This window comes from Styela clava, chromosome 4, assembly GCF_964204865.1.
Source record: "Styela clava chromosome 4, kaStyClav1.hap1.2, whole genome shotgun sequence".
Lineage (NCBI taxonomy): Eukaryota > Metazoa > Chordata > Ascidiacea > Stolidobranchia > Styelidae > Styela > Styela clava.
This window is the reverse complement of record NC_135253.1, coordinates 13,439,705-13,451,692: the sequence shown is the minus strand read 5'-3', so window position 1 is coordinate 13,451,692 and position 11,988 is coordinate 13,439,705. Positions and strand designations below refer to the sequence as shown.

At 38.0% G+C, this 11,988-nt stretch overlaps 2 protein-coding genes across 2 annotated transcripts; both read right to left on the bottom strand.

Annotated features, from left to right (window-relative positions):
* Positions 1–2,777: 2,777 nt before the first annotated feature.
* Positions 2,778–6,125, bottom strand: LOC120326047 (uncharacterized). The gene is made up of 3 exons (XM_039392254.2): positions 5,934–6,125; positions 5,208–5,541; positions 2,778–4,110 (listed from the first exon to the last, which is right to left on the bottom strand). The coding sequence occupies exons 1-3, from the start codon at positions 6,115–6,117 to the stop codon at positions 3,579–3,581; spliced, it is 1,050 nt and encodes a 349-aa protein (XP_039248188.2). The 5' UTR covers positions 6,118–6,125; the 3' UTR covers positions 2,778–3,578.
* A 21-nt stretch (positions 6,126–6,146) lies between these two features.
* On the bottom strand, positions 6,147–8,060 carry LOC120326048 (protein lin-37 homolog). Its single transcript, XM_039392255.2, has one exon. The coding sequence runs from the start codon at positions 7,895–7,897 to the stop codon at positions 7,148–7,150; it is 750 nt and encodes a 249-aa protein (XP_039248189.2). The 5' UTR covers positions 7,898–8,060; the 3' UTR covers positions 6,147–7,147.
* Positions 8,061–11,988: the final 3,928 nt, after the last annotated feature.

Here is an 11,988-nt window from a genome sequence, read left to right as displayed (position 1 = left end):
TTGTACGCAAAGCCTTTGATTTCACATTGTTGCGTCATAATCACAACAACGCAAGATTAGGGAAAATCTACGTTTCAATTGGCGTCTAGTTTCAATGGACACGCATTTTCCCACGGTAGTAATAAAGGATATTAAAAATCAGCAACATACAAAAACTCGACTGTCATCCAAGTACCCCTGGAAATATTCTCGCGAATCCCTGTATCTAGGTCATACAAACCGTAGTCTAATATTGAGAATGATTTCAGAGAAATTACAGCTCTACAACGCAGTAAAATCAATGGAAAACTCACGTAGGACGCATGAAAGTAAAAATCTTATTCTGCCTTTCAGTTTAGGGAACGGAACATACCAAGCAATATATATAATTAGGATAAATTAAGAGTGTACAGATCTGAGTGATGAGATGGACGCGTGCGACTAGTACACAAGGAGCTGAAAGTAAAGTGTAATAGAGCCCCGTTGAGTACATGGCTATAGGGCAAACTGCGGCCTGTATTGTAGAGGCTAGACTGCTAGAGTCACTCAGTGATTGACTCAGAATTTGAAAAAATCAAATTTTCATAAAGAAAACTTTGGCGTATGCAGGCTCTCTTTAGGCCAGTGGTTCTCAACCTTTTACTGACCGCTCACCACTTTACTGTTTTTTTTACTCTGGCCGCGTGCCACTGAAAAAATAAAAACCTTATTGGCGCGGGGAACAATGGCACAAGACAGGCGCTATGGGAGGTTTTTATAATGTGGCACTACATCCTTAGTGACCTAATTCGCAAGACGAACGAAAACATGCCCATCTCGATTCGATCGTGGACAATAACAGGCGAGGGCGATCTCTAAAGACTGGACAGGCCCATAAGATGTTTCTCCGACCGTTGACCCCAGAAAAATTCTTTCCATACTTTACTAATGCAAAAATTTTTATACTTATTTTGAGAGTGTTTTGATGTGTTGACGCTTATAATCTGGTTAACGTGTTTGAAAACCCTCATTTTTTATTAAAACCATTCAACCATGTGCGGCTTAAAAGCACTGATAGCATAGTTTAGGTTAGTATATCGCGATATTTGCGTGACTCATTTTTGATAACAGCAACTAAATTAATGCTTCTTCGAATTTAATTCACAACTATTTTTTTGAAATGCAACGGAAAAATAACACTACAAAAACGAGGCAATGTTTACTGATCATTGCTGGTTACGGAAATTAATAAGGAAATTGATGCACGGGGAAACATTCATAAGGCCGTTGAGCAAATGCTTACAGTATGGAAGATAAAGCGTTATCGGCATATTTTGGCCAACTCAAAGGTTAATTGTTGCGATATTTCAAAGCTGCTCGCGTACCACTTGATTATCTTTCAGGTTGAAAACCACTGCTTTAGGCTGTTAAAGTTTTTTTGAGTTTTAATCGTAAGTTTTGACATATCCTATTATAACTGGAAATTTGCAATTCTGACAAATTGACTCGAAGACGTTTTGATAAACTTCGACTCCCGTTTCATTTATGTATATGCTGATATATATATAACGATAAGACATATAAAAAAAATTTACATAAAAATAAATGTCCGTAAAGGAATTCTGTTGCTAGTTATGTGAAGCCATTCAGGCCTGTATTTCATTCGGGTCAGATATAAGTCAAAATTGTCATATATCAAAACGCCAATCTTTTGATTTCTACAATGTAAACTATAAACTTTTGCTGTGCTAGAGTCTTTTTCATTTCGGTCATGCGATTCTCCTATTTATTTTAAAATATACCAGAATCTCGTGCCTTTACACATCACTGTGCTAGTTTAGACTAGATCACATATCCTGTCATTTTGCTACCTTGCGTTATTCTGTTAATGCATTATTTTGGTGTTTTCCTCAAAATTTTCGTATACCTAATGATATAGTCAGCATATAGCCCTTCCACAATGTTATCGTTTTTTTCTAATCCATAGTTGCATTCTGTCATATATATACCGGCATAAGCTTACGTCATGTCCTGAAGTAGTCACACACCGGTCGCTTCAGATCTTTGGGCCAGTTATCTAATTTATTATTCAGAGAAAGTGTGATATCGGCGACGGGGCTTCACCGAAGTCAGAAATACTAACTACGTATTGGTTTCAGAAATTCCACTCGCTGTTGGAAATGTTTGGTACGACAAGATTACTCTCCCTTCTTTGTAACCATTAGTTGAATCATATAGCACGACGAAGCGCCAATCAAAATGGGTGGTTTCATATTTATAACTCGACGTGAACATTTCTAGGCAACCAAGGTTACATGAGAAAAAATAAAGAGCTAAGTGCTTTGTCTTGTTGTCAACCGATCCGCCGACAACAATCATATCACGCTTGACTAGCGCTGCAGCGCCGGCCGAAATGGCACCACGCGTTAAAAATAACAAAATAATATTATACGGGGTGTGAGGGCGTGCAGTTGTTGATAAACGAATTTGATGACAGATAGCTTCGACAGCTCTTGGAGGGGAAAACTGATAATCATATGTAAAATCGCATCCCAAGTTCCCGGTCTGTTGCAAATTGAGTTAGGGTGCATGATTAACTTGAACCCGTAAATCATTCAATTCCATGGGCGCTGGAGAGAACACGGGTCCAACTGCAATCTCACAATAGTTTCGAATCAGCCAATTCATCTCGCGCTTCATATTCAACTGTAGCCACGCCAGTGCGGATTATTTTCGTCATAAATGTACTCCTGCATGTAATTTGTCGATCATAACAAAGTCACCCATAAGTAAATGTGAAATACAACAAGTCAACAAGGTAATCATTACAATCACGCTGCTTGATTTTATTAACCACAAGATAAAAATGATTATATACATGCACTGACACTAAAACGGCAATGTAAGAATGTTATAATGTAAACTGGAAGGACGCAATTGTAGAATTTATAATCAAATTGAATAACATCACAAAAAATGATTGAGACTAATTTTTCATCATCCTACCCAATGTATAAAGTAGCTGTATTCATTATGGCTATATCAAAAATACAAAAGTGTAATTTAGGCGCATTCCATATTTATACAAGCATTTATGAAACTGACATAGATCATATTCAAGCCTGCCTGTTAAAGTATCAGCATAAAATAAGTGTATTATTCAAATCTAACATAAAGCAAGTTCTTTATTTAAAGAACATCTGAAAATTTGCTATTTTCAGTCTCAAATCTGGGCTGCACAGTTGGTTTCATCAGTTTCAACACCAAACGCATCAAATCTATACCCCGCAGATCCCTCTCAGACTAGATATGACTTATTTACCTCATTAAAAAGAATTTCAGGAAGTGTATTCGGTATGAAACAACCCTAGCCTAATTGTGAATCCTAGATTGTATCGACATCCTTAACATTAAAGGGCAAAACTATTCTAATGCATGATGTTGGTATGTGTAAGTTGTGAAATTTTAATGGTTTTTCCAGGTGTTCATACAAGAACATTTTATGAAACAAATCACAATATCAGCTCAGTGCTTTTCACCATCACAAAGTAATACCACAAAAAATGTATTTTTACACCTCACTTCTGAGAACATTGTACACATTAGCCAGACAAAATGTTTTATTCACTTTCAGAAGATCTACTCTTTCCGTCAGGTGTCACAGAGCGCGTACCCCGATGTTGTGGACTGCCACTGGGTGATCGTGATCGACTTCTGGAACCTGATCCTCTTCTCCCTGGAGAGTCTTGCACCGGAGTAGGTGATTTTGAGCGGCTACGAGAAACTGAACGATTTCGATCTCGTGCATCACTATGTTGTGGACTGGCAGACTTGGGACTTCTTGAAGCTGATTTTTTCGCTGCTGAGTTACCTCGATCAGGACTGTTGGACATAGATCTGCTACGAGTATGGTAGCGGTCATCACGATGCTGTGGGCTCCGAGACTTTGACATACTTCTAGAGCGCGATCTGGAATCACGTCTTCGACGAATTGGTGATCGGTCACGATTGTATGAATTGTATCTGCCACCTCCATAACCTCCTCCTTGATTATAATTATTGTAGTTATTGTAATATCCACCACCTCTGTGATAGCCACCACCAAAACCCCCGCCACGTCCACGATAGCCCCCGCCCCTATAACCTCCATACCTGTACGAGTACAAAAATGTGTTGGAAAGATAACAGTTTCACTAGTCTTGTGCAATAACTAAATAATGATTGAAGAGCTGGTTAGATTACAATAGCATGAAAAGTTTGTCATATCTTATCACAGCATATCATCAGGAATCCATTTGTACAGATTGAAATATTCTTACTAATTGGCATTTTAAAAACTCATAAAATATCGGAAATGGGATGGGAACTATACCTGTATTTTACGCTTAGCCAGTTGCTCGATTGAGTTAACATAATATCACGCACATATATATTATGTGATGAGACTGATTCTGTTATATTTTAACGCCGTTGACCAAACGGTACAAACTAGTGAAGTGATACGACATTATCCAACACTCATTTGACAAAGGAGCAGATCTGTACGATCGAAAACTCAGCAAGTGTCGACACAGAGCAGACATATTCTCTCTAGTATACGAACGAGCAGACAATGAACGGTCAGATTTCTTTTCTCGAATCGATCGAACAAGACACAACGAACGACCATCTATATATTCAATTTAACCAGGAATGTATACGTAAGAACAAGGCAACGGGCCATTCACTCTCGACTGAGTATGATAAGAGCCTGGCATAACAATTACAAATTGGAGTTTAATACAATCTTAAATAAAATAAATAAGCATACAAGACATCAATACTTCCATTCGAATTGGAGAAACCACATCAGCCATAAAGGCAACTAAACTTGAAACCTATGTATGTACCACAAATAAAGCACCGAGTCTGAGACATAATATAGAGTTTGTTTCGATACACTCACATCAATTTAGAAGAAGGGAAATGTATTAAAACACTTTTTATTTATGCAATGTAACTTAAATAAATGATGGTATACTTTGATATGAATAAAACTCTATTGCCAGGGATCAATAAAATATTGTGATGTTAATATCACATCATTTACCGTATTCCTGGTTGGAGCGAATAAATTTATAACAAAGTAGCCCAGCCACAGTCATTACATAGTATACATATATAGAACTAAAACATCCAATCTTAACAATAAAGATAAATCGGAATTGTGATTTTTCAAAAAGTGAGGCATAAATATGAAAATTAAATACCTGTCGTTACCGTAATCCCTGCCATATCTTCCATCATTACCATATCTGTTATCAAACCTACGATTGTTGTCATTGTTACGAGAGTAATCAACAACAATTTTTCTGCCAGCATAATTTACTCCTGATAGTTCTTTAATTGCTTTCTCTGCCTCTCTTTCTTTCATCATATGAACGAATGCATAATCTTTGATGATGTCACACGAAACAACTTCTCCATATTTTTCAAACAGTTTTTCCAATTCTCTACGATTGGCAGTGGAAGATAAGTTTCCAACATATAATTTCTGTGTGTTTCTTGGACGACTTTTAGATTCTTCCACAGTAATCTCGCCACCTGATGAAATAATTTTGAAATTTTATTGTTTCACTTTCGTAAGTTAACAATTTTTTTTCGTTTCATGCTGCTGTACTAAATGATACCAAGAGTGTTACATAAGTGTATCCTCAGATACCAATGAGCTTGCAATTAATGGAAATGGTCGAAAGCCTCAGTATGGTATGAAATGGTAAAATGCCTAAACAGTATACGGAATAGGAGTTGGAAAAAAAGTATGAATTAATCGTCTCATCATGTATAAATTAAAAACTCTTCTCGGGAATGTGCTAAATTCTAAAATATGGAACAAATAAAATATTCTAACTAGCTTACATAATGCAACCAAAAAAAATCAATACAAAAATGCAAAATAAGGTGACTATTGCATATCTTGATTCATAAGTACTAACCCATGAATCTTGAGTTGTTAAGTGCTTCAATGGCATCTCTCGCATCATCTTCATTGTCCATATGAACAAATGCAAAGTTCCTGATGATATCACAACTTCTCACTTTCCCATATTTTTCAAATATATCAAGAACATCAGCTCTTGCACAATCTGATGGTATGTTACCAACAAATATTTTAACCATATTGAAAGGCTACTATACTAAACTTCAAATTCTGAAATAGAAAATCACATTTTATGTAAAGTAAGGTAGAAATAGAAAGGGCAAATTTTTTTGAGGCGACAAACTTTTCCTCCCAACAGAAAGATAATACACAAACATACGGAAAACATACATAAAATTTAGAATATTTCGTGGCTGCCATAGTCCCCCCACTTCATTAGAGAGGATTAATTAGACAAATATTGTAACAAATGGGAAATCCAATATTCGTATAAATGTCAATCACAATTAGTCGGTCTTAAACAAATGTCACTAAATTTGATGATTATCGTACTATTGTCTCTCTCATTGATAGCAAAATTATATTGTTTCCTGCTCAGTTTAAATTAATAACTCAGAAAGGGAGGTAAAAACAGGTTTCTTCCAAAATAAATTAGTTTATTGTTAAAAACAATATTTCAATTTGGTTACTCATATAATATAAAAATGTGAAAATGAAATGAAAATCTGAATGTGAGAGAATTGATGATTTTGGAAAAATTGAAACCATTTGCTACTTATGCAACAAACACAAAAAATCACTAAAAACAGTTTGCCATTGTATTTCAATGACAAAAAAAAATCTGGTAATATGGGGTTACAGATATATTATTTGAATTCTTGTGTCCCAGGTTAGGGTTGAATCCTACTTCTTTACTAAATAACATTTATATCTCCTCCAATTCATGCAGAGGCACTGTTACTGAAAGGTTTACAGTAAGTCAGTAACGGTGCTCCCGAAGTATGCGAACCAAGATGGCGGACATCGGAACGTAACATGGGTAACAGGTTAGGGTTAGGCGATAATTTTTTTCCAATTTTCCTTATTTTAGTCCTATTAACAGTTCGAAGACTAGCCAAGAGCCTCCCGTAGTATTTATAGCTAAAATTATGGCCTAACCCTAACCTAGTACGCATATACATTCCGATGTCCGCCATCTTGGTTCGCATACTTCAGGAGCCCCTCAGTAACAGTATTATCACAGTGACATTTTATGATATAGTGACTCCTTTATGTAAGATTACTAGCACAAAGTTGCCTGTTTGCCATATCTTTTAATAGTGCCATTCCAGACGAATAACGCTCTTCATTTTCTGCAGATTTTGCAATCCATTTCTCCCGAACATTTTTCCAATGTTGTAAATGATTTAATAGCAATGTTTCTGCTCTAGGTATAACCTTGTTTTGCTGCAAATAATCTTCCAGTCGATCGCTTGGTTGAGGAATGGGTGATGGGATACGTGCACTCACATATTTTCCATTAGGACTAAAATTCTTAAATGGTGTATTAGGGGGTGGAATTGTAACCGGCTCATCAGAGTTTCCATCATTGACGGAAGCCTCATCAAGATCATCAGATGGAATACCATGTACCTTTCTTGTGTATGGATCATTACTCATCCAAGCTCTACAGATTGGATATAACGGAGTATCTTCTGAAAATTGGGCCAGATCAACGCTTCGATCAAATAATTTCATAACACAAGAGTTTGCTTTCTGTTTTTCTTCTTTATTGTCATCTTTTCTTCGACGTTTGCGTGTGGACCTGGAACTAGATTTTTGAGGACTTTCGCTATCAGATATTGTTTTATTTTTATCTGATTGTAGCAACATGTTTTCAATGTCATTTATTTTATCACTGGCAGGAGACGAATCTCCAGCATTAGCCTTTGCTACAATGTTTTGAAGTACACTATCCAAATCCGCTCTTGCTTCATTAAAATCAAGTTCTTGTTCATAAGAATATTGAGACATCTTCATTTGTGAATCTTCTTATCAGTACCGTAATACCTGTAAATGGTAATATCAAGAACCTGAAACCAGTACAGCAGTAGTGATAATTTTTTAAATAATTACCATGTTCGAAAATTGGGGCCATGTTCATAACACGACGTAAGTACCTCTAGTTAACATCACACAGCCATTTTTGCATGGTATTCCTAACCCCCAGTCATTAAAAAATTACATCACTACGACATCACAGTAACGTGATGAGGCCCCCCAAACTATACTAACTACCATCCAAGACGCGCAAATGATTACCCGAAATCGAGCAAGCTATTTCTCGTCGTAACGATTATGATATGAGAGAGATCGCTAGCATTAGTGAGTTCATTATCGTTGGCGAAGATGCTATTTCGGGCAATCCTAGCTAGACTATACTTTGGCAAGCTCCTTGGCATCAGTACGGCACACTATACAGATCGAGAGACATTGTCTCGTTTCAGAGAAACCCATTTTACCGATGATCAAACACCCCTCCTTTGGGAGACGTCTGGACATTGTTGTCCTTCAATATCGATAATAATACAGTATAATGAAGTTGCGCAAAATACTACAAAAAAGCCCAATCTAATAACGTCATCGTTGAATTCCCCAGGAAAAAATAAACCGATTTACAGAAGGAAAATTTTTTTTACTGTGGCATTCGAGAAATTTTACCAAAAAACATCACGAAACATAAAGATAAGTATTGAGACAGGCATGGCGTGATATGAAGATCTGACGTGGTGCCAGACGCCCCTCATTTGTGAGACACATGGAGTGTTTGCTCTATTGAGCCAAATTCTTGGAATCTGGATAGTGTGCAGTATTGGGCGTGATTGTGAGGTCGTGGTGACGTAACCAATGGCGAAACCAGGAATTACATGTGCAAAAATGGTTGTTCCATACCAAATAGAAGGACTCACGGCATTTAGTGAACATGCGTCAAATTTTCGGGTCTAGTATAGTTTAGTACCATATGTACTTCCAGTGGGCGTAGCATAACGAATTTTGCATATGTTATTCCCAAACCTGTAACCCCCACCTGACTATGTCATCCAAAAATTGCGTCACTACGATATCACAATCACGTCATAGAGCGTGCCGAAGTATAGCTACGATCGCCCGTAATGGCATTATCGGCGCCGATAACGAACTCACTAGAGCCAGCAACCTTTCTCATATCGGGATCGTTGCGGCGAGAAAAATAGCTTGCTCGATTTCGGGTGATGATCATCCGTACACCTTGAGGGCTTTATTACGCTACTGGGACATGGTAGTGCAGTAGTGGCGTAATTTTTATGTGACGAAGCCAGGTGGGGGTTAGGAATGACATATACAAAAATTGTTGAGCCAGGCTAACTAAAAGCCTGGAAGTGCACGTGGTACTAAACTATACCAAACCCGAAAATATTCGGGTCTAGTGAAGTAAACGCCGTAACTGCTCAAGTAACGAGTGGAAGTGGTGACTCCTCTTCGGCCCATGGGCCACGGCCCATCAAATTGGGCCTCGGCCCATCAGGCTATGGGCCGCGGCCCATCAAGTTGTGTAAAAAAACTATTCACTTGGCTAACACAAACAGTCCCCAAACTCATAATAGAACTATAATGTAAAAAATCTGAACAAAATTTTGCCCAAACCCTAACCTGGTACACATACTACAGGAGTTTATTTTTTGGTTCGAATATTGACAATTTTGGTAAGATAATTAAATTTTTCCTGGCCTTCCTTTTTTTTTAAATTTTTCCATGTGGCCCAATTAGATGGGCCGTGGCCCCGACCCATGGGTCGTAGAGGAGTCACCACCCCTGTAGCAAGTAACGCCTAACAAAATTGTGATGTGAAATGAACGTCGTACCGCACGGGTACTGCTCCCGTATCGAGTTGTCTTCCTCCCGTTTGTCACATGCGTTTAGCGTATTGTGTTCAGCGTGTGCGCAAGACGGACTTTCATTTTTAGAAAAAATAAATAAATTTGGGTTGTATTTTCACATCATAATTTTGTTATTTGAGCACTTACAGGTACGGTACAACATTCATTTTCACACCACATTCGGACATTTGTGTTGGGGGTATTTAAGCAGGGGCTCTCATGTAGTTTCGTACCTAACGTACTTCTAGTAGGCGTAGCATAACAATTTTTTCACGCGTCAACCCTAACCCCCACCACCACACCATCCAAAAAATACGTCACAGTGACGTAATAGAGCCCTTCAAACTATGCGAACTGTCATCCAAGACGCGCAGACGAGAACGCGAAATCGAACAGCCATTTCTCTCGTCGCAACGATCCCGATAGGAGAGAGACCGCTGGCGTTAGTCAGTTCTTTATCGTCGGCGCCGATGCCATTTCGGGTGATCGTACGAGTATTTGGCAAGCTCTATGACGTGTTGTGACGTAATTTTTGGATGGCGTAGTCAGGTGAGGGTTAGGATTGGCATGTCAAAATATTGTTATGCTACGCCTACTAGAAGTACGTTAGGTACGAAACTACACGAGACCCTTTAAGCTAGGGGTCTCAAACTCAATATACCTGGGGGCCGCCGAAACGGAGCCTTGGTGAGTCCTGGCCGCATCGGGTTTTCCACAATAAAATCATTAAACTTAAAAAGTTAAATCTTTTTCTTTGTTTTTTCTATACGCGAAACATGTCAAAAATATAAATGGAAGTAATATCGCGATGGACCTTTCCCCGAGCATCTACTTCCTTGTTTATTCCGTAACGTGGGCTAATCAGCAGGACGCAAAAAGTGACGTAACAATAGACTTTTCCGCAAACGCTCAGACACTTGTGACTCAGAAAGATTTTCAGGCATGTTTGTAAACATTACCTCGTTTTTGCATGCTATTTGTTAGTTTTGGGTTGTGTTTCAGAAATTCAAGTATGAATCAAAGAACTCAATGATCATTCTGATTGCTTGGGCGTCGTAGCTTAATTGCCGTAATCATAAATTAGTCTAGAAATAGCTGTGATAGACTAGGTTAAATTTCTCTACCGGTACTGTTGAAAAACAGGTTGTTGAATGTTTTGAATCAAATTGATGACGTGAAACATCGCGAAGCCACCTCTAAAATAAGCACCAAGAATTTGTAATGGTGAAGTATAAGAAAATTTTCTTCGGGGTCAAAGGTCCATCGAATATCATGCCTACATGTACGGTACTAGTAGGTTACCGTACCGCATATTCCTTTCGGTGGATAGATTATAAAATATTTTGTTTTGCTCTACTTGTCCTGATCATATATCAAATGCATCAATCATTCTAACTGAGCTGAGTGACTTACGGGCCGCACTAACATTAAACTTTCATACCAAGGCGGGGGCCGCAAACTATCGTCCTGCGGGCCGCAATTGGCCCGCGGGTTTGAGACCCCTGCTTTAAGCAGTTACGGCGTTCGCTTCACGAGACCCAAATATTCTATAAGCATTTATCACTGTATCACATTGATTCACATACCACACCGTTATTCGTCCTTGTTCATATACTGATACTCGCCCGACCTAAACCCACTTTGCATTCGCTTGTCGTTTACCGTACCAATCCCTGCACACAATCACAAAATGTGTTACAGCACTCGCGGCATTTCCCCGGGTGCTAAATAGGCCCCACGCCATTTTTTCCTTTAGAGAGAGAGAGAAAGAGAGATTTATTATTTCGCCAACCAAAATAAAATAACAGTCATCGTAATAATAAATAATAACAATAAATTAGTTTGGTATAGACAAGAGGGAGTGATACGACTAGACGGTCATCAAAGTCAACTCCCCCTATTCACGCAATAATGTTTAAGATTCACAATTTCAAATGACTAAATATAAAGGTGGAACGAACATTCTAGAATTTGATAAATATGATGATCAATTTTTTTATGTTTGCAGAGGAATGTCAAAGTAAGATATGAGACGATTAAATAGCAAACAAAAAATGTAAACAATTAAAACAGTATGAGTTGTTATAACATCAAAATACAATAAGTCTAACATTTTCATTACCGGTATCATAAACCATATTATATTTTTTTCATACCGGTATCGGTACGTACGGGTTCTAACCATTGAGGTGTATATAACTATAGAGGGTTAAC

What these genes read in the sequence shown, in the direction of transcription:
- LOC120326047 (XM_039392254.2), bottom strand. Translation starts at nt 6,117, where the DNA reads ATGGTTAAAATATTTGTTGGTAACATACCATCAGATTGTGCAAGAGCT. An exon ending in TAACAACTCAAGATTCATGG is followed by an intron (nt 5,542 to 5,933) that starts GTTAGTACTTAT and finishes TTATTTCATCAG; the next exon opens with GTGGCGAGATTACTGTGGAA. An exon ending in AGGGATTACGGTAACGACAG is followed by an intron (nt 4,111 to 5,207) that starts GTATTTAATTTT and finishes GTACTCGTACAG; the next exon opens with GTATGGAGGTTATAGGGGCG.
- LOC120326048 (XM_039392255.2), bottom strand. Translation starts at nt 7,897, where the DNA reads ATGAAGATGTCTCAATATTCTTATGAACAAGAACTTGATTTTAATGAA.